Below are 23018 nucleotides of genomic sequence, written 5' to 3' on the forward strand. Positions count from 1 at the left end.
GTGAGAGTAGGAATAGAATTAGGTGGAGGATGAATGCGTGGCTGTGGGATTGGAGAGGGGGCAGAGATTCAAGTTTCTGGATCATTGGGACCTCTTCTGGGGCAGGAGTGACCTGTTCAAGAAGGACAGGTTACACTTGAATCGTGGGGGGACCAATATCCTAGCGGGGAGGTTTGCTAGGGCTACAGGGCGGACTTTAAACTAGTAAGATGGGGGGGGAGGGAGACTATGGGAGAGGAGGTTAGTTCACCAGTGGAGCAAGTAAATAGACAGTGTATGAGGGAGGAAAGGCAGGTGATGGAGAAGGGATGCGCTCAGCCCGAAGATGTAGGGGAGAAGAAAGAAAAGGATAATAAATTTGAATGCATTGTTAGGGATGGAAAGAGAGGAGGAGATGGAGAGTATCTTAAATGTATCTATTTTAATGCTAGGAGCATTGTAAGAAAGGTGGATGAGCTTAAAGCGTGGATTGATACCTGGAATTATGATGTTGTAGCTATTAGTGAAATATGGTTGCAGGAAGGGTGTGATTGGCAACTAAATATTCCTGGATTTAGTTGCTTCAGGTGTGATAGAGTAGGAGGGGCCAGAGGAGGAGGTGTTGCATTGCTTGTCCGAGAAAATCTTATGGCGGTGCTTTGGAAGGATAGATTAGAGAGCTCCTCTAGGGAGGCCATTTGGGTGGAATTGAAGAACGGGAAAGGTGCAGTAACACTGATAGGAGTGTATTATAGGCCACCTAATGGGGCGCGTGAGTTGGAAGAGCAAATGTGTAAGGAGATAGCAGATATTTGTAGTAAACACAAGGTGGTGATTGTGGGAGATTTTAATTTTCCACACGTAGACTGGGAAGCTCATTCTGTAAAAGGGCTGGATGGTTTAGAGTTTGTGCAGGATAGTTTTTTGCAATAATACATAGAAGTACTGACTAGAGATGGGGCAGTGTTGGATCTTCTGTTAGGGAATGCGATAGGTCAGCTGACAGATGTATGTGTTGGGGAGCACTTCGGGTCCAGTGATCACAATAGCATTAGTTCAATATAATTATGGAGAAGGACAGGACTGGACCTAGAGTTGAGATTTTTGATTAGAGAAAGGCTAACTTTGAGGGGATGCGAAGGGATTTAGAGAGAGTGGATTGGGTCAAGTTGTTTTATAGGAAGGATGTAATAGAGAAATGGAGGTCATTTAAGGGTGAAATTATGAGGGTACAGAATCTTTATGTTCCTGTTAGGGTGAAAGGAAAGGTTAAAGGTTTGAGAGCACCATGGTTTTCAAGGGATATTAGAAATTTGGTTCAGAAAAAGAGGGATGTCTACAATAGATATAGGCAGCATGGAGTAAAGGAATTGCTTGAGGAATATAAAGAATGTAAAAGGAATCTTAAGAAAGAGATTAGAAAAGCTAAAAGAAGATACGAGGTTGGTTTGGCAAATAAGGTGAAAGTAAATCCGAAAGGTTTCTACAGTTATATTAAAAGCAAGAGGATAGTGAAGGATAAAATTGGCCCCTTAGAGAATCAGAGTGGTCAGCTATGTGTGGAACCGAAGGAGATGGGAGAGATTTTGAATGATTTCTTCTCTTCGGTATTCACTAAGGAGAAGGATATTGAATTGTGTAAGGTGTGGGAAACAAGTAAGGAGGTTATGGAACCTATGACAATTAAAGAGGTGGAGGTATTGGCGCTTTTAAGAAATTTAAAAGTGGATAAATCTCCGGGTCCTGACAGGATATTCCCCAGGACCTTGAGGGAAGTTTGTGTAGAAATAGCAGGAGCTCTGACGGAGATCTTTAATATGTCATTAGAAACGGGGATTGTGCAGGAGGATTGGCGTATTGCTCATGTGGTTCCATTGTTTAAAAAGGGTTCTAGAAGGAAGCCTAGCAATTATAGACCTGTCAGTTTGACATCAGTGGTGGGTAAATTAATGGAAAGTATTCTTAGAGATAGTATTTATAATTATCTGGATAGACGGGATCTGATTAGGAGTAGCCAGCATGGATTTGTGCGTGGAAGGTCATGTTTGACAAACCTTATTGAATTTTTTGAAGAAGTTACAAGGAATGTTGACGAGGGTAAGGCAGTGGATGTAGTCTATATGGACTTCAGCAAAGCCTTTGACAAAGTTCCACATGGAAGGTTAGTTAAGAAGGTTCAGTCGTTAGGTATTAATGCTGGAGTAATAAAATGGATTCAACAGTGGCTAGATGGGAGATGCCAGAGAGTAGTGGTGGATAATTGTTTATCGGGATGGAGGCCGGTGACTAGCGGGGTGCCTCAGGGATCTGTTTTGGGCCCAATGTTGTTTGTAATATACATAAATGATCTGGATGATGGGGTGGTAAATTGGATTAGTAAGTATGCCGATGATACTAAGGTAGGAGGTGTTGTGGATAATGAGGTGGATTTTCAAAGCTTGCAGGGAGATTTATGCCGGTTAGAAGAATGGGCTGAACGTTGGCAGATGGAGTTTAATGCTGAGAAGTGTGAGGTTCTACATTTTGGCAGGAATAATCCAAATAGAACATACAGAGTAAATGGTAGGGCATTGAGGAATGCAGAGGAACAGAGAGATCTAGGAATAACTGTGCATAGTTCCCTGAAAGTGGAGTCTCATGTAGATAGGGTGGTGAAGAGGGCTTTTGGAACGCTGGCCTTTATAAGTCAAAGCATTGAGTACAGAAGTTGGGATGTAATGCTAAAGTTGTACAAGGCATTGGTAAGGCCAAATTTGGAATATTGTGTGCAGTTCTAGTCACTGAATTATAGGAAAGATATCAATAAATTAGAGAGAGTGCAGAGACGATTTACTAGGATGTTACCTGGGTTTCAGCAATTAAGTTACAGAGAAAGGTTGAACAAGTTAGGTCTCTATTCATTGGAGCGTAGAAGGTTGAGGGGGGATTTGATCGAGGTATTTAAAATTTTGAGAGGGATAGATAGAGTTGACGTGAACAGGCTGTTTCCATTGAGAGTAGGGGAGATTCAAATGAGAGGACATGATTTGAGAGTTAGGGGTCAAAAGTTTAAGGGAAACATGAGGGGGTATTTCTTTACTCAGACAGTGATAGCTGTGTGGAATGAGCTTCCTGTAGAAGTAGTAGAGGCCAGTTCAGTTGTGTCATTTAAGGTAAAATTGGATAGGTATATGGACAGGAAAGGAGTGGAGGCTTATGGGCTGAGTGCCGGTAGGTGGGACTAGGTGAGATTAAGGGTTCGGCACGGACTAGGAGGGCCAAGATGGCCTGTTTCCGTGCTGTGATTGTTATATGGTTATATGGTTATATAGAAGTGTCTTAAAATGATATTAGCTTCATGGCCCCTATACAGATTACAGAGGAGGAGATGTTTTCTGTCTTGAGGCAAATTATGCTCAATTAGTCCCCAGTGCCTGCTCACATGGTCTGCACATATCAGCTGTGTGGTGAAACAAGCACTACAGCGCTTCTTTCACTTCAGATTGTTGAAGAAGTTCAGCATGAGTCTCCAAATCCTAAGGACTTTCTACAGGGACACAATTGAGAGCATCCTGACTGGCTGCATCGCTGCCTGGTATGGGAACTGTACTTCCCTCAATTGCAGGACTCTGCAGAGAGCCCAGCTCATCTGTAGTTGTGAACTTTCTGCTATTCATGCCATTTACAGAGACAGGTGCGTAAAAAGGGCCCAAAGTATCATTGGGGACCTGAGTCACCCCAACCACAAACTGTTTCAGCCACTACCCTCTGGGAAACGGTACCACAGCATAAAAGCCAGAACCAACAGGGACAGCTTCTTCCACCAGGCCATCAGACTGATTAATTTATGCAGACACATCTGTATTTCTGTTGTATATTTTACTATACATAGTATTTATTGTAAGTTACTGTAATTTGCACACTGCACATTCAGACGGAGAAGTAACAAAGATTTTTTACTCCTCATGTATGTGAAGGATGTAAGAAATTCAATTCAATTAAAGCAAGTGCTGAAACTGCCAGGGCCCTCACAGAGACACCCTAGCAACAGGTGAAGTACCAGGTGAATTCTTAAGCAGTTTGAATGGGGCACGACTACGCAAGCGCGTGGACGTCGGCTAGAGAGAACCGTGGGAAGAGTTTAAAATGAAGACCGCTTTACAGAGCGGCTGTTCAAGGAGCAGACTACAGAGTAGAGGGAGACAGAGCAGGAAGGCTTTGGCTCAACGGGGCTTAGGCAGTAACGGGTCGAGGTGAGGTACGTTACTTGTGTAGAATACAGACAGGAAGTATGTGTGTGAGTCTGGTTTTCTGTGCTCATTGTCAAGTCAAGTCATCTTTTATTGTCATTTCGACCATAACTGCTGGTAAAAATGAGGCAACGTTGTTCAGGACCATAGTGTTAAATGACACAGTACAAAAAACTGGACTGAACTATGTAATAAAAAAACCACAGAGAAAGCTATACTAGACTACTGACCTACCCAGGACTGCATAAAGTGCACAAAAACAGTACCAGCATTACAATAAATAATAAACAGGACAGTAGGGCAAGGTGTCAGTCCAGGCTTTGGGTATTGAGGAGTCTGATAGCTTGGGGGAAGAAACTGTTACATAGTCTGGTCGTAAGAGCCCGAATGCTTCGGAGCCTTTTCCCAGACGGCAGGAGGGAGAAGAGATTGTATGAGGGGTGCATGGGGTCCTTCATAATGCTGTTTCCCTTGCGGATGCAGCGTGTACTGTAAGTGTCTGTGATGGCAGGAAGAGAGACCCCGATCAACTTCTCAGCTGACCTCACTATTCGCTGCAGGGTCTTGTGATCCGAGATGGTGCAATTTCCAAACCAGGCAGTAATGCAGCTGGATGCTGTCACTACAACCCCTGTAGAATGTGATGAGGATGGGAGGTGGGAGATGGACTTTCCTCAGCCTTTGCAGAAAGTAGAGACACTGCTGGGTTTTCTTTGCTATGGAGCTGGTATTGAGGGACCAGGTGAGATTCCCCGTCAGGTGAACACCAAGAAAATTGGTGCTTTTTACGATCTCTATCGAGGAGCCGTCGATGTTCAGCGGGGAGTGGTCGCTCCGTGCCCTCCTGAAGTCAGCAACCATCTCTATTGTTTTGTTCACATTCAGAGACAGGTTGATGGCTCTGCACCAGTCCGTTAGCAGCTGCACCTCCTCTCTGTAAGCTGACTTGTCAGATGTGGCAGGTCCTAGAGACTCCCGACCTCCCGGACAGCACCAGGTGCGTTGAGCTGCTTAGGGAACTGGAGATGCAGCTCGATGACCTTCGCCTGGTCAGGGAGAGTGATGAGGTGACAGATAGGAGTTACAGGCAGGTGGTCACTCCGGGGCCTGGGGAGACAGATGTGGGTAACAATCAGGAGAGCGAAGGGCAAGAGTCAGACATTAGAGAGTACCCCAGCGGCTGTACTCCTGTTTGATACTGTTGGGGGTGGCCTTGTGGCTCAGAAGGGAAGAGGATGGTAGCAGTGACAGGGAACTCTGGAGTGAGGGAGTCAGACAGGCGATTCCGTGGGTGCAGGAAAGAAACGTGGATGGTCGTTTCCCTCGCAGGTTCCAGAGTCCGGGATATTTCTGATCACGTCCACAATACCTTAAAGTGGGAAGGAGTACAGCCAGAGGTCGTGGTACATGTTGGTACCAATGACATAGGTAAGAAAAGGGAAGAGGTCCTGAAAGCAGAAAAGTCGGGTTGCACTTGAATCTGAGGGGGACCAATATCCTGGCAGGGAGGTTTGCAAAGGCTACTGGGGAGAGTTTAAACTAGAATTACCGGGGGGTGGGAACTGAACTGAAGAGACAGAGGAAGGGACAGTTGGCTCACAAATAGAGAAAGCTTGGAGACAAGTGTGAAAGGGAAGATAGGCAGGTGATAGAGAAGGGACATGCTCAGACTGAAGGCTTGAGATGTGTCTGTTTTAATGCAAGGAGTATTATGAATAAAGCGGATGAGCTTAGAGCATGGATCAGCACCTGGAGCTATGATATTGTGGCCATTACAGAGACTTGGATGGTGCAGGAGCTACTTCAAGTGCTGGGCTTTAGATGTTTCAGAAAGTACAGGGAGGGAGGCAAAAGAGGTAGGGGTGAGGCACTGTAGATCAGATATAGTTTAACGGCTGCAGAAAAGGAAGAAGTCATGGAGGGATTGTCTACAGAGTTGATGTGGGTGGAAGTTAGGAATAGGAAGGTGTCAATAACTCTGCTGGGTGTTTTTTATAGGCTGCCCAATAGTAACAAGGACATTGAAGAACAGATAGGGAGACAGATTCTGGAAAGGTGTAATAATAACAGGGTTGTTCTGGTGGGAGATTTTAATTTCCCAAATATTGATTGCCATCTCCCTAGAGCAAGGGGCTTAGATGGTGTGGAGTTTGTTAGGTGTGTTCAGGAAGGTTTCTTGTAGAAAAGCCTACAAGAGGAGAGGAGAGGATCTGGTTTTGGGAAATGAACCTGGTCAGGTGTCAGGTCTCTCAGTGGAAAAGCATTTTGGAGATAGTGATCACAATTATATCTCCTTTACCACAGCATTGGAGGGGGATAGGAGCAGACAGGTTAGGGAAACATTTAATTGGAGTAAGGGGAAATATGAAGCTATCAGGCAGGAACATGGAAGCATAAATTGGAAACAGATGTTCTCAGGGAAACGTGTGGAAGAAATGTGGCAAATGTTCAGGGGATATTTGAATGGGTTCTGCATAGATATGTTCCAATGAGACAGGGAAAGAATGGTGGGGTACAAGAACCATGGTGTACAAAGGCTGATGTAAATCTAGTCAAGAAGAAAAGAAGAGCTTATGAAAGGTTCAAAAAGCTAGGTAATGATCAAGATCTAGAAAATTATAAGGCTTACAGGAAGGAGCTTAAGAATGAAATTAGGAGAGCCAGAAGGGACCATGAGAAGACCTTGGTGGACAGGATTAAGGAAAACCCCAAGGCATTCTACAAGTATGTGAAGAGCAAGAGGATAAAACATGAGAGAATAGGACCAATCAAGTGTGACAGTGGAAAAATGTGTATGGAACCGGAGGAGATGGCAAAGCTACATAATGAATACTTTGCTTCAGTATTCACTACAGAAAAGGATCTTGGCAATTGTAGGGATGACTTACAGTGGACTGAAAAGCTTGAGCATGTAGATATTAAGGAAGAGACTGTGCTGGAGTTTTGGAAAGCATCAAGTTGGATAAGTCACCGGGACCAGACGGGATGTACCCCAGGCTGCTGTGGGAAGTGAGGGATGAGATTGCTGAGCCTCTGGCGATGATCTTTGCATCATCAATCAGGGTGGAAGAGGTTCCGGAGGATTGGAGGGTTGCAGATGTTGTTCCCTTATTCAGAAAAGGGAGTAGACACAGCCCGGGAAATTATAGACCAGTGAATCTTACTCCAGTGGTTGGTAAGTAGATGGAGAAAATCCTGAAAGGCAGGATTTATGAACATTTGGAGAAGCATAATATGATTAGTAGTCAGCATGGCTTTGTCAAAGGCAGGTTGTGCCTTATGAGCCTGATTGAATTTTTTGAGGCTGTGACTAAACACATTGATGAGGATAGAGCCATGGATGTAGTGTATATGGATTTCAACAAGGCTTATTGAGAAAGTAAGAAGCATGGGATCCAAGGGGACATTGCTTTGTTGATGCAGAATTGGTTTGCCCACGGAAGGCAAAGAGAGGTTGTAGATGGGTCATATTCTAAATGGAGGTCAGTGACCAGTAGTGTGCCTCAGGGTTGGGTGTGTTGCAGATAATGTGGAGGGCTGTCAGAGGTTACATCAGGACATTCATAGGATGCAAAACTTGGCTGAGAAGTGGCAGATGGAGTTCAACCCAGATAAGTGTGAGGTGGTTAATTTTGGTTGGTCAAATATGAAGGCAGAATATAGTATTAATGATAAGACTCTTGGCAGTGTGGAGGATCAGTGGGATCTTGAGGTCCAAGTCCATAGGCCACTCAAAGCTGCTGTACAGGGTGACTGTGTGGTTAAGAAGGCATAAAGGTGTATTGGCCTTCATCAATCATGAGATTGAGTTCAAGAGCCGAGAGGTAATATAGGTCAGACCCCAATTGGAGTACTGTGCTCAATTCTGGTCACCTCACTAGAGGAAGGACGTAGAAACCACAGAAATGGTGCAGAGGAGATTTACAAGTATGTTTCTCAGATTGACGAGCATGCCTTATGAGAAAAGGTTGAGTGAACTCGGCCTTTACTCCTTGGAGCGATGGAGGATAAGGTGTACAAGATGATGTGAGGCATTGATCATGTGAGTAGTCAGAGGCTTTTTCCCAGGGCTGAAATGGCTAGCACGAGTGGGCATAGTTTTATGGTGCTTGGAAGTAGGTAGAGAGGAGATGTCAGGGGTAAGTTCTTTACACAGAGAGTGGTGAGTGTGTGGAATGGGCTGCTGGTGGAGGCAAAAACGATAGGATCTTTTAAGAGACTCCTGGATGGATACATGAAACTAGAAAAATAGAGGTCTGTGGGTAAGCCTCGGTAGTTCTGAGGTAAGGACACGTTCGGCACAGCTTTGTGGGCCAAAGGTCCTGTATTGTGTTGTAGGTTTTTTATATTTCTACCAGAGAATTGGAGGAAATCCAATGTTGTTCTGCTGTTTAAGAAAGGCTCTAAAAATAAACAAGGAAATTATAGGCTGGTTAACCTGACATCAATTATTGGGAAGATTATTGAAAGGTATTCTAAGGAACTGGATGTAAGAGTATTTAGATGGCTTTGTGCATGCTAGGTCATGCTTAACCAATCTTATGCAGTTTCTAGAGGAAGTTAAGAGGAAATTTGAGGTAGGCAAGGCAGTGGATGTTGCCTATGTGGACTTTAGGAAGTCATTTGACAAGATCCCACATGGAGGCTGGTCAAAAAGGTTCAGTCGCTCAGCATTCAGGATGAGGTAGTAAATTTGATTAGACAATGGCTTTGTGGGAGAAGCCGGAGAGTGGTAGTCAAGGTTGCCTCTCTGACTGGAGGCCTGTGGCTAGTGGAGTGCTGCAGGGATTGGTGCTGGGTCCTGTTTGTTATCCATATCAATGATCTGGATGATGATGTGTTTAACTGGATCAGCAAATTTGCAGATGACACCAAGACTGGGGGTGTCGTGGACAGTGAGGAAGACTATAATGGATTGCAGAGGGAGCTGAACCAATTGGAAAAATGGCAGATGGAATTTAATGCAGGCAAATATGAGGTTTTGCTCTTCGGTAGGACCAACACAGTTAGGTCGTACACCGTGAATGTGAGGGCATTGAGGATTGCAGTGGAACAATAGGATCTGGGAATATAAGTCCATAACTTGTTGAAAGTGGTGTCATAGGTTGATGGGGTAATATAGAGAAAGCCTTTGGGTCACTAACCTTCATAAATTAAATATTGAGTACAGGAAATGGAATGTTATGTTGACATTGGTGAGGTCTACTTTGGAGTATTGTGCGCAGTTTTGATCACTTGCCTGCAGGAAAATGTAAATAAGGTTAAAAGTGTATGGAGAAAATTTACAAGTTTGTTGCTGGGGCTGGAGGACTTAGTTATAAGGAAAGATTGAATAATTTTGGACTTTATTCCTTGGAATGTAGGAGATTGAGGTGAGATTTGATAGAGGTATGCAAAATTATGAGGGGTTTAGACAGGGTAAATGCAAGCAGGCTTTTTGACTGTGGTAGGGTGGAACCACAACTAGAGGTCATGGGTTAAGGGTGAAAAGTGAAATTTTTTAAGGAGAACATGAGGGGAAACTTTACCCTGAGGGTTGTGAGAGTGGACTGAGCTGCCAGCATAAGTGGTAAATCCAGTGTCGTTTTGAATGTTTGAGAAACTTGGATAGGTACATGAATGGTAGAACTATTGTTGAGGTGCAGGTCAATGAGAGTAGGAAGTTTAAATGGTTAGGCATGGACTCTTGGATCTGAAGGGCCTTTTTCTGTGCTATAATTTTCTATGACTCTCTGATTATTACTTCACGGATCTTGAATTCAATCCCCTGAGAAATGAAGGCCAACTCACCATGTGTCTTCTTACCAACACTATCAACACTATGGATGTGGACCCCTCTGTGCTTCCACACTGCTGAAAATCCCATTACCCTGTATTCCCTGTAACTTGACCTTTCAAAGTCAATCACTTAACACTTTTCTGGATTGAACCTCATTTGCCACTTCTCAGCTCAGCTCTACATCCTGTCAATGTCCTGTTGTAATGTACGACAACCTTCATGTCATCTGCAAACTTACTAACCCACCTTTCCACTTCCTCATCCAAAAGCAGGAGTAGATCCCTGTGGAACACCACTGGTCACCGACCTCCAGGCAGAATATGAACCATCTGCTACCATCTTCTGCCTTGTGTGGGCAAGCCAATTCTGAATCCATGGCAGTTTCCCTGGATCCATCCCTCCTGAAAATTATATCTTCCTTTATTAGGGGAGGATTTGAGTGCAGAAGATGCTTTACTACAGTAATGCAGGGTTTTGATGTGACTTGCCAGAATTTTCTGTCTTGGGCCAGTCTTTCGTTATCCCTCGGTATCCCAACCATCTTCTCGGTATCCCAACCTTCCTTCCTCTCCTGGGGAGGGAGGCCTTTGGAACTTACGTTGACGTTTATACTGAAATGACTTTTTCATGGGATGGAATTGCTAACCCATGCCCAACCGTTGGGGACAATCCATGGCAGAGTTGGAGGGTGAAGGGAGGGCAAATGTCCACTGGCTATTGTGTGGCTGTGTGTGGTACTGTTCATCTAGTTCTCCAATATAGGAAGGGTGAAACTGGCAGGAGAAGTTTACCCTGATGTTGTTTGGGATGGTTTCAGTTATGAGAAGATATTGACGAGATGGGGTTGCTTTCCTGGGAGTGGAAGAGGCTGAAAGTTGGTGAAAGAGGTATTCCAAATGATAAGTGGTATAGATGGTTGGAAATAGCTTCTCTTAGCAGAGGAGTCTAGGTTTAGAGCAGGGGTTTCCAAGCTGGGGTCCACAGATCCCTTGCACAGTGGTATTGGTCCATGACATAAATAAGGTTGGGAACCCCTAGATATTGGAGGTGGTGGATACAGACAACTGGACAACATTTAAGATGTAATTAGATGAATAATTGAATTGCCAAGGCTTGATGGTAAGTAGAATTTGTAAGAATGGTGATTTGATAGACATGGGCTGTTTCTGTTCATATGACTGATAGATACTAATCATTCATTCTTCAATCTGACATGACAATATCCCAGGATAAATCTTCATGACCATTTTGTAACTGCATTTTAGTGATGTTCATCCTGTGATGCTGGAGGAGTTACAACTGGGAGATGACTGATTTTGCCCATCACAGAGACTTGGCACCAATTGAAACATCAATCCTTTTGAGTTAAAGTTATGTTGAATGCAATTTCACCTTTCACTGAAAAGACAACTGCTGAAAGCAAATTTTACAATGCGTGCCACTGATATTGAACCTGATTCTGATTCTGATGGCAGGTCGAAGGTCAGGCAAATACAAAACAGTGGCAGAAAACTGGAACTGGGTTGTTTTCTCCAAATTCGGTCATGTTTCAGGATGGGGAACTCCTTTAACAGACCACCTTTGATATGTGTTGCAGACGAACGGCGTTGGTATTTATTGGGATTCTTCTAACATGTTTATATGATATGGGAACAGAATTAGACCATTCTGCTCATCATGTCTGCCCCGCTATTCCATCAGGGCTGATTTAATTTCCCCCTTAACCCCATTCTCTTGCCTACTCCACATAACCTTTAATCCCCTGACTTATCAAGAACCTATAAGCTCTGCTTCAAAGGTACCCAAAGGCTTAGCCTCCATTGTGATCTGTGGCATGAATTCCAAAGAATCACCACACACTGGCTAAAGAAAGTCCTCCTCTATTCTGAGGCTGTGCCCCCTGGTCCTGGACTCCAGCTTACTTTAGATTTATTTAAGCTGTGGATTCTGAAACAGAGTAGCTTTTCAATTTGATATGATAGCAATGTCCAAGCAAGTTAGTGCTAAATCAGGTGCAGTATTGCTGACTCTTTTCTTGTTCATGTTTTAGGCATGCAACCACATGAGTACAGGATAATAACAGTGGCCATTTTTGGTCTTGGCTGCATGCTGACATCAGTTAGCGCCTTCATGCTTTCAACGACGTTTCGATACACAGGTATCAGAGCACTCTTCCCTCTAAGCTGCGCGGGTGTGTGGTTGTGCAGTTACTGAAATGCTCCCGCATACATAGTTTTGAAATCTGTGTTAATATAATTGTGAAATATCCTGTGTTAATGAATATTATTCATACATTTTCTGAATAATAAACATACCATAACATTTACTTTGAAACATTTTAGAACTTCAATGTATTTACGTTGTCAGTGTTTCTAGAAACATAGAAAACCTACAGCACAATACAGGCCCTTCAGCCCACAATACTGTGCCAAACATGTACCTACTTTAGAAATTACCCAGGTTACCCTTAGGCCTCTATTTTTCTAGGCTCCATGTACCTATCCGAGAGCCTCTTAAAATATCCTATCGTATCCGCCTCCACCACTGTTGCCAGCAGCCCATTTCACGCACTCACCACTCTCTGCGTAAAAAACTTATCCCGATATCTCCTCTGTACCTACTCCCCAGCACCTTAAACCTGTGTCCTCTCATGCTAGCCATTTCAGCCCTGGGAAAAAGCCTCTGACTATCCACATGATCAATGCCTCTCATCATCTTCTACACCTCTATCAGGTCACGTCTCATCCTCCATCGCTCCAAGGAAAAAAGGCTGGATTCATTCAACCTACCTATTCTCATAATGTATGCTCCCCAATCAGCAACATCCTTGTAAATCTCCTCTGCACCCTTTCTATGGCTTCCACATCCTTCCTGTAGTGAGGTGACCAGAACTGAGACCAAGTGGGGTCTGACCAAAGTTCTATACAGCTGTAACATTACCTCTCGGCTCTTGAACTCAATCCCATGGCTGAAGAAGGCCAATGCACCGTAACCACACAAGTCAACCTGCGCAGCAGCTTTGAGTGTCCAATCAGCACGGACACCAAGATCCCTCTGATCCTCCACACTGCCAAGAGTCTTACCATTAATACTATATTCTGCCATCATATTTGATTTACCAAAATGAACCACCTCAAACTTATCTGGGTCGAACTCCATCTGCCAGTTCTGCATTCTATCAACATGCACGAAACAACACATCCTAATGCCTTCCCCATCATTTGGGAGATTTTAACCAGGCCAGCCTGAAAAAAAAAATCACTAAGCAACTACCGTCACCAGATCATTTGCAATACCAGAAGAAACAACACATTGGACCATTGCTACACCACCATGAAGAATGCCGACTGTGTTATTCCACACCCTCACTTAGGAAGTCTGATCATCTGGCTGTACTTCTACTCCCTGTGTAGGCAGAGATTGAAGACTACAGCACCAGTAGTGAGGCCCAAGAAGGTATGGACAAGGGAACCACAGGAGCACCTACAGGACTGCTTTGAATCGGTGAACTAGATTGTATTCAGAGATTCATCTTTGAATCTGGATAAGTATGCTGCAGTTGTTATAGACTTTATTAAAACCTGTGTGGATGAGTGTGTGCCCACAAAGACTTATTGTACATTCTTAAACCAAAAGCCATGGATGAACCAGGAGGTACGTCGTCTGCTGAAGGCTAGATCTGTGGTATTCAAGTCTGGCATCCCAAGCCTGTACCAGAAAACCAGGTGTGATTTGCAGAGGGCTATTGCAAGGGTGAAGAGACAATTTTGAATGAGGTTGGAGGCGACATTGAATGCACGGCAATTCCAGCAGGGTCTGCAAGATATTAATTCCTACAAATTGAAACCCACTAGCATGAATTTATTAACAATGCTTCAGTACCAGATGAACTCAACGCCTTCTATGCCCGCTTTGAAAGGGAGAATATAACTACAGCTGTGAAGATCCCTGCTGCACCTGATGACCCTGTGATCTCTGTCTCAGAGGCCGATGTTAGACTGTCTTTAAAGAGGGTGAACCATCTCAAGGCAGAAGGTCCCGATGGAGTACCTGGTAAGGCTCTGAAAACCTGTGCCAACCAACTAGCTGGAGTATTCAAGGACATTTGCAACCTCTCACTGCTACGGGTGGAAGTTTCCACTTGCTTCAAAATGGTAACAATTATACCAGTGCATAAGAATAATAATGTGGGCTGCCTTAATGACTATCGTCTGGTAGCACTTCACTAGACTGAACTCCTGCCTCAGCAAGGACCTGTATCCATTGCAATTTGCCTATCACCACGATAGGTCAACGGCAGACACAATCTCAATGGCTCTTCACACGGCTTTAGACCACCTGGACAACACAAACACCTATGTCAGGATGCTGTTCATCGACTATAGCTCAGCATTTAATACCATCATTCCCACAATCCTGATTAAGAAGTTGCAGAACCTGGGCCTCTGTACCTCCCTCTGTAACTGGATCCTCCACTTCCTAACCAGAAGAACACAGTCTGCGGATTGGTAATAATATCTCCTCCTCGCTGATGATCAACACTGGTGGACCTCAGGGGTGTGTGCTTAGCCCACTGCTCTACTCTCTGTACACACATGACTGTGTGGGTAGGCATAGCTCAAATACCATTTATAAATTTGCTGATGATACAACCATTGTTGGTAGAATCTCAGGTGGTGACGAGAGGGCGTACAGGATTGAGATATGCCAGCTAGTGGAGTGGTGCCGCAGCAACTTGGCACTCAGTGTTAGTAGGAATAATGAGCTGATTGTGGACATCAGGAAGGGTAAGACAAAGGAACACATACCAATCCTCAAAGAGGGACCCAAAGTGGAGAGAGTGAGCAGTTTCAAGTTCCTGGGTGTCAAGATCTCTGAGGATCTAACCTGGTGCCAACATATCAATGTAGTTATAAAGAAGACAAGCCAGTGGCTATACTTTATTAGGAGTTTGAAGAGATTTGGCACGTCAACAAATACACTCAAAAACTTCTATAGTTGTACCATAGAGAGGAAATTCTGACAGGCTGCATCACTGTCTGGTATGGATGGGCTACTGCACAGGACTGAAAGAAGCTGCAAAAGGTTGTAAATCTAGTCAGCTCCATCTTGGGCACTAGCCTACAAAGTACCCAGACCTATCAGGGAGCTGAATCTCAGAAAGGCAGTGTCCATTATTAAGTACTGATCCAATTCTTCCAGTCATGCCCACTCCCCTGCCTTCTCCTCATACCCTTTGACGCCTTGGCTAATCAAGAACCGATCTATCTCTGCCTTAACTGCACCTAATGACTTGGACTCCACAGCCACTAGTGGCAATAAATTCCACAGATTTACCACCGTCTGACTAAAGGAATTTCTCCACATTTCTGTTCTAAATGAACGTCTTTCAATCCTGAAGTCGTGCCTTCTTGTTTTGGACTCCCCAACCATGGGAAATAACTTTGCCATATCTAATCTGATCAGGCCTTTCTATGAGATCTCCCCTCATTCTCTTGAGCTCCAGGGAATACAGCCCAGGAGCTGCCGGACGTTCCTCATACAGTAACCCTTTCATTCCTGGAATCATTATCGTGAATCTTCTTTGAACCCTGTCCAATGTCAGTATGTCCTTTCTAAAATAAGGAGCCCAAAACTGCATATAATACTTTAAGTTTGGTCTCATGAGCGCCTTATAGAGCCTCAACATCACATTCTTGCTCTTGTATTCTACACCTCCAGAAACGAATGCCAACATTGCATTTGCCTTCTTCACCACCAACTCAATCTGGCGGTAAATCTGTAGGGTATCCTGCACAAGGACTCCCAAGTCCCTTTGCATCTCTGCATTTTGAATTCTTTCCTCATCTAAATAATAGTCTGCCCATTTATTTCTTCCACCAAAGTGGATGACCATACATTTTCCAACATTATATTTCATTTGCCACTTCTTTGCGCATTCCCCTAAACTATCTAAGTCTTTCTGCAGGCTCTCTGTTTCCTCAACACTACCTGCTCCTCCACCTAGCTTTGTATCATCGGCAAAATTAGCCACAAATCTATTAATCCCATAGTCCAAATCATTGACATACATTGTCAAAAGCAACGGTCCCAGCACCGACCCCGTGCAACTCCACTGGTAACGGGCAGCCAGCCAGAATAGGATCCCTTTATTCCTGCTCTCTGGTTTCTGCCAACCAGCCAATGCTCCACCCACTCTAGTAACTACGCTGTAGTTCCATGGGCTCTTTTCTTTCTAAGCAGCCTCATGTGTGGCACCTTGTCAAAGGCCTTCTAAAAATCCAAATACATCACATCTACTACATCTCCTTTGTCTACCCTGCTTGAAATTTCCTCAAACAATTGCAGTAGGTTAGTCAGGCAGGATTTTCCTTTCAGAAAACCATGCTGGCTTTGGCCTATCTTGTCATGTGCCTCCAGGTACTCCGTAATCTCATCCCTAACAATCGATTCCACCAAATTCCCAACCACTGATGTCAGGCTATACTGATATCATATCCAAAGTAGATCATTGATATAGATGACAAATAACAATGGACCCAGCACTGATCCCTGTGGCACACCACTAGTCACAGGCCTCCACTCAGAGAAGCAATCCTCTAATACCACTCTCTGGCCTCTCCCATTGAGTCAATGTCTAATCCAATTTACTACCTCACCATGTATACCTAACGACTGAATCTTACTAACTAACCTTCCGTGCGGGACCTTGTCAAAGGCCTTACTAAAGTCCATGTAGACAACATCCACTGCCTTCCCTTCATCCACTTTCCTGGTAACCTCCTCGAAAAACTCTAAAAGATTTGTTAAACATGACCTACCACGCACAAAGCCATGTTGACTCTCCCTAATAAGTCCCTGTCTATCCAAATACTTGTAGAGCCTATCTCTTAGTACTCCTTCCAATAATTTACCTACTACCAACGTCAAATTTACTGGCCTATAATTTCCCGGATTACTTTTAGAGCCTTTTTTAAACAATGGAATAACATGAGCTATCCTCCAATCCTCCGGCACCTCACCCGTAGACACTGACATTTTAAATATATCTGCCAGGGCCCCTGCAACTTCAACACTAGTCTCCTTCAAAGTCTGAGGGAATACCCTGTCAGGTCCTGGGGATTTATCTACTCTGATTTGCCTCTAGATGGCAAGCACCTCCTCCTCTTCAATCTGTATAGGTTCCATGACCTCACTACTTGTTTGCCTTATTTCCATAGACTCCATGCCAGTTTCCTTAGTAAATACAGATGAAAAATACCCATTTAAGATCTCCCCATTTCTTTTGGCTCATCCATACATAGCCAACCACTCTGATCTTCAAAAGGACCAATTTTATCCCTTACTATCCTTTTGCTCTTAATATACCTGTAGAAGCTCTTAGGATTATCCGTCACCTTGACTGCCAAAGCTACCTTATGCCTTCTTTTAGCCCTCCTGATTTCTTTCTTAAGTATTTCTTGCACTTTTTATACTCCTCAAGCATCTTATTTGCTCCTTGTTGCCTATATCTGTCATACATCTCTCTCTTCTTCTTTATCAAAGTTCCAATATCTCTCGAGAACCAAGGTTCCTTATTCTTATTCACTTTTCCTTTAATCCTGACAGGACCATACAAACTCTGTACTCACAAGATTTCTCCTTTGAAGTCCTCCCACTTACCAATCACAACCTTGCCAGAGAACAACCTGACCCAATCCACGCTTTTTTGATCCTTTCTCATTTCTTCAAATTCGGCATTTTTCTACTTTAGTACCTCAACCCGAGGACCAGATCTATCCTTATCCATGACCAAGTTGAAACTAATGGCGTTATGATCACTAGACCTGGAGTGTTCCCCTACACACACTTCCGTCACTTGTCCTAACTCATTTCCTAATAGGAGATCTAATATTGCATCCTCTCTAGTTGGTACCGCTATATATTGATTTAGAAAACTTTCCTGAACACATTTTACAAACTCTAAAATAGAGTTTAGACTTTTAACAGTATGGGAGTCACAATCAATATGTGGAAAATTAAAATCCACTACTATCACAACGTTATGTTTCCTGCAGTTGTCTGTTATCTCTCTGCAGATTTGCTCCTCCAATTCTCACTGACTATTGGGTGGTCTATAATACAACCCCATTAATGTGGTCATACCTTTCCTGTTTCTCAGCTCCACCCATATGGCCTCGGTAGACAAGCTCTCTAATCTGTCCTGCCTGAACACTGCTGTAATATTTTCCCTGACTAGCAAAACCACCCCCTACCCTTCATCCCTCTAGGCCCTACCCCCTCCCCTATCTCTATTACTGGGCTTCGGCCCTCTCTCTCTCTCTCTCTCCCCCCCCCCCCCCATTCCTGATGAAGGGTCTCGGCCTGGAACGTTGGCTACTCTTTTCTCACGGATGCTGCCTGGCCTGCTGAGTTCTTCCAGCATTGTGTACGTATTCTTTGATCCACAGCATCTGCAGTTGTATTTTTGTGCACAGGTAGCAATCTTGAGATTACCACCCTTGAGGTTCTGTTTTTTAACTTCCTACCTAGCTCTCTATACTCACTCTTCAGGACTTCCTCACTCTTTCTTCCTACTTTATTGGTACCGATGTATACCATGACACCTGGCTGCTCACCCTCCCACCTCAGAGTAATGTGCACGTGCTCAGAGACATCCCTGACCCTGGCACCCGAGAGGTAACAAACCATCCGGGAGTCTCTGTCATGATCACAGAACTTCCTGTCTGTTCCTCTAACTATCGAGTCCCCTATCACTACTGCTCTCCTCTTCTTCCCCCCCACCTTCTACACTGCAGAACCAGACTCAGTGCCAGAGATCCGGCTTCCGCAGCTTGTCCCAGGTAAGTAATTCCCCCCCAACAGTATTCAAATCAGTATACTTGTTGTTGAGGGGAATGGCCACAGGGGAGCCCTGCTCTACCTGCCCTTTCCCTTTCCCTTGCATGGCGGTAACCCAATTACCTGTGCGCTGCTCCATTGGCGTAACAGCCTCCCTGAAACTGCTATCTATAAACTCCTCATTCTCCTGGATGATCCGGAGATCATCCAGCTCCTGCACCAGTTCCCTGACGCGGTTTGTTAGGAGCTGCAGCTGGATGCACTTCTTGCAGGTGTCGTTGTCAGGGACACCGGACTTCCCACATCCTGCAAACATCGTGCCTGGCATTCTCTCCAAACTTACTAATTAAAAAAGAAATTGAATGAGAAAAAAACAACAACAATTTACCGGAACCTACCCTCACCTCTGCCTGTTCACGCTGAAGCCTGTTGAGCCAAAGCCATCCCACTCTGACTCAGTCCACTCCGATGATGGCTGCTACAACGATGGCCACTTCGCTAGACAAAACTTCTTTTATAGTGCGCTAGCTGACCAGCTGTCTTCAGCTCCTCTGCTCCCAACTGGTTGGCCGTTTAAAAAACTGAGGAAATCCAGCGAATCCTCAACTGCTTAAGCTCTGATGAAAGTTTCACATCTTTTGATTAAATTCATTCTACTGGCGCCAGATTGCCTAAAGTGGCATTCATGGCCTTTAGAAATGCAAGTTAAAATCCATTATACGTTATTTGGTATGTTACGTTGTAACACAGAGGACAATTCATATTCAAAAAGCATAGATATGGTGTCTTTGCAACTAGATGTAAGTTCAGCATTCTTGTCTCAGAGGTGCTAGAGATGCATTGTTACAAATGAGACTGGGTTCACAGCTTTTAGGAAATGAATTGTTATGAACTCAATCCGCAGTACTTTGTCAAAGAACAGAAGACTGAAGTCATGAATTTAAGTGTAAATGAATTGTCTACTCAAAACTCAATCTGACAGTCGTGAGAATACGGTGAGATGCCAATTTCACCAGACTGCAGCTTGCAAGCACTCAGTGTGGGCGGGGCCCTCGAAAATGCTACTTTTGCTACTGGGTTAATCCGGCCCTGCTTCCTGCCTGCCCTTTAATATAATGTATGTAATTGGATCGCAGCTATAATCTTTCAGCCATGATTCAGTGATGCCTACAATATCGTATCTGCAACTGTACTGCAAGTTCATCCACCTTATTCTGTACATTGCACACATTCAAGTACAACATCTTCAGTCCTCTTAAAACATCCGATGTCCGGATTGGCTGCTGGTCAAAGTTCTTTTTTGCTATGAATTCAGACCAGCAACATTTAAGTGTGTGTAGCAATTAAAAAGTTCTTGAGCTTACCAAGGAGCTGTCAGCCTATTCTTGGCTTTGACCAGATAATTGCTTTCCTTTGTCCCTGTTTTCTCTGTAGTTTAGTTCCCATATGGTGGCTTCCCTTGGTTAAACCTCAGTTTTGGCCTTTTGCATTGAACACATGAAAAAACTATGAGATACAGGATCAAAACCAGGCTATTCATCTTGGCTGTTTTATTATTCCTCTCAACCCCACTCTCCTACCTTCTCTCTATAAGATATAGGAGCAGAATTAGGATATAAGAGGTAGGTGGGCCTCTGTTAGTTTCGACTGACCATGGATTTGCACCTTGGAAAGTTTCCAGGTCGCAAGCCTGGACAGGTTTTTTTATGGAAGACCGGCAGTTGCCCAAGCTGCAAGTCTCCCCTTTTCACGTTATCCAAGGGAAGGGCATTAGGAACCATACAGCTTGGCACCGGGGTCGTCGCAGAGCAATGTGTGGTTAAATGCCTTGCTCAAGGACACACACACAGCCTCAGTCAAAGCTCGAACTAGACAAACGCCTTAGCCACTTGGCCACGCGCCAACACAATAAAAGATATAAGAGCAGAGTGAAGCTATTTGGCCCAGTGATTCTGCTCCGCCATTTCATCATGGCTTTTCCATTTTCCTCTCGGGCCCAAACTCCTTCCTTTAACTGTATCCCTTCGTTCCCTGACCAATCAACCTTAGCCTTAGATATACATAAAGACTTGGCCTCCACAGATTCACTATTCATGGCTACATAGAAAACATACAGCTTTGACCCACAAAACTGTGCCAAGCATGTCCCTACCTTAGAACTAACTAGGCTTTACCCATAGCTCTCTGTTTTTCTAAGCTCCATGTAGCCATCCAGGAGACTCTTAAAAGATCCTACTGTATCCACCTCCACTATTCACTTGATCAATGCCTCTCATTATCTTGTACACCTCTATCAAGTCACCTCTCATCCTCCGTCACTCCAAGCAGTAAATGCTGAGTTCACTCAACCTGTTCTCTTAAGGCATGCTCTCCAATCCAGGCAACATCCTTGTAAATCTCCTCTGCACTCTTTCTATGGTTTCCAGGTCTTTCCTTTAGTGAGGTGACCAGAATTGAGCACAGTACTCCAAGTGGGGTCTGACTAGGGTCCTATATAGCTGCAACTTTGCCCCTTGGCTCTTAAACTTGGCCAGTGCCTTCTTAACCACAGTGTCAACCTGAGTAGCAGCTTTGAATGTCCTATGGACTCAGACCGCAATATCCCTTTGATCCTCCACACTGCCAAGAGTCTTACCAGTAATACTATTTTCTGCCATCATATTTGACCTATCCGAGTTGAACTCCATCTGCCACTTCTCAGCCCAGTTTTATATCCTATCAATGTCCCGTTATCTCTACCAGCCCTCCACACTATCCATTACAACCTTTGCATCATCAACAAATTTACTAACCCATCCCTCCACTTCCTCATTCAGGTCATTTATAAAAATCACAAAGAGTAGGGGTCCCAGAACAGATCCCTGAGGCACACCAGAGGTCACCGGCCTCCTTGCAGAATATGATCTGTCTACAACCACTCGTTGCCTTCTGTGGGCAAACCAGTTCTGGATCTACAAAGCAATGTCCCCTTGAATCCCATGCGTCCTTACATTCTCAATAAGCCTTGCATGGGGTACCTTATCAAATGCCTTGCTGAAATCCATATACACTCCATCAACGTGCTTAGTCACATCCTCAAAAAATTCAATCACCCTCTTAAGGCATGACCTGCCTTTGACAAGCCATGCTGACTATTCCTAATCATATTATGCCTCTCCAAATGTTCATAAATTCTGCCTCTCATGATCTTCTCCATCAACTTACCAACCACTGAAGTAAGACTCACTGGCCTATAATTTTGTGGGCTATCCCTACTCCCTTTCTTGAATAAGGAAACAACATCCACAACCCTCCAATTCTCTGCAACTCTCCCATCCTCCTTGATGATGCAAAGATCATTGCCAGAGGCTCAACAATCTTCTCCCTCGCTTCCCACTGTAGCCTGGGGTACATCCTGTCTGGTCCTGGTGACTTATCCAACTCGATGCTTTCCAAAAGCTCTATCACATCCTCTTCCTTAATGTCTACATGCTCAAGCTTTTCAGTTCACTGTAAGTCATCCCTACAATTGCCAAGATCCTTCTCAGTAGTGAATACTTTATTGTCACCAAACAATTGATACTAGAGTGTACAATCATCACAGCGACATTTGATTCTGCACTTCATATTCCCTGAAGTACAAATCCAAGTAAATATAATAAAAAATTTAAATTATAAATCATAATAAGAAAATAGAAAAGGGAAAGTAAGGTAGTGCAAGTCAGGTCCGGATATTTGGAAGGTACGGCCCAGATCCGGGTCAGGATCCATTCAGCAGTCTTATCACAGTTGGAAAGAAGCTGTTCCCAAATCTTCATGCTCCTGAACCTTCTCCTGGAGGGAAGAGGGACAAAAAGTGTGTTGGCTGGGTGGGTCGTGTCCTTGATTATCCTGACAGCACTGCTCCGACAGCGTGTGGTGTAAAGTGAGTCTAAGGATGGAAGATTGGTTTGTGTGATGTGCTGGGCTATGTTCACTGTTTTCTGCAGCTTCTTCAGGTCTTGGACAAGACAACTTCCATACCAGGTTGTGATCCACCCTGGAAGAATGCTTTCTACGGTGCATCTATAAAAATTAGTGAGTGTTTTAGGGGACAGGCCAAATTTCTTCAGGTTTCTCAGGAAGTAAAGGTGCTGGTGGGCCTTCTTGGCAGTGGACTCTGCTTGGTTAGACAAAGTCAGGTCATTTGTGATATTCAGCTTTTGACCTGT

The 23018-nt window shown here is 44.1% G+C and overlaps 1 protein-coding gene across 6 annotated transcripts in view; it reads left to right on the forward strand.

Moving 5' to 3' along the window:
* Positions 1-23018, forward strand: part of LOC132385439 (uncharacterized) — a 234833-nt gene that overhangs the window by 7149 nt on the left and 204666 nt on the right. For all 6 annotated transcript variants that reach the window (XM_059957511.1, XM_059957510.1, XM_059957512.1 and 3 more), the window contains one exon: positions 12038-12145. In XM_059957511.1, coding sequence (XP_059813494.1) covers positions 12038-12145 — 108 coding nt within the window. The remainder of the gene's footprint in view (positions 1-12037; positions 12146-23018) is intronic.

This window comes from Hypanus sabinus, assembly GCF_030144855.1.
Source record: "Hypanus sabinus isolate sHypSab1 chromosome 5 unlocalized genomic scaffold, sHypSab1.hap1 SUPER_5_unloc_2, whole genome shotgun sequence".
Taxonomy (NCBI): domain Eukaryota; kingdom Metazoa; phylum Chordata; class Chondrichthyes; order Myliobatiformes; family Dasyatidae; genus Hypanus; species Hypanus sabinus.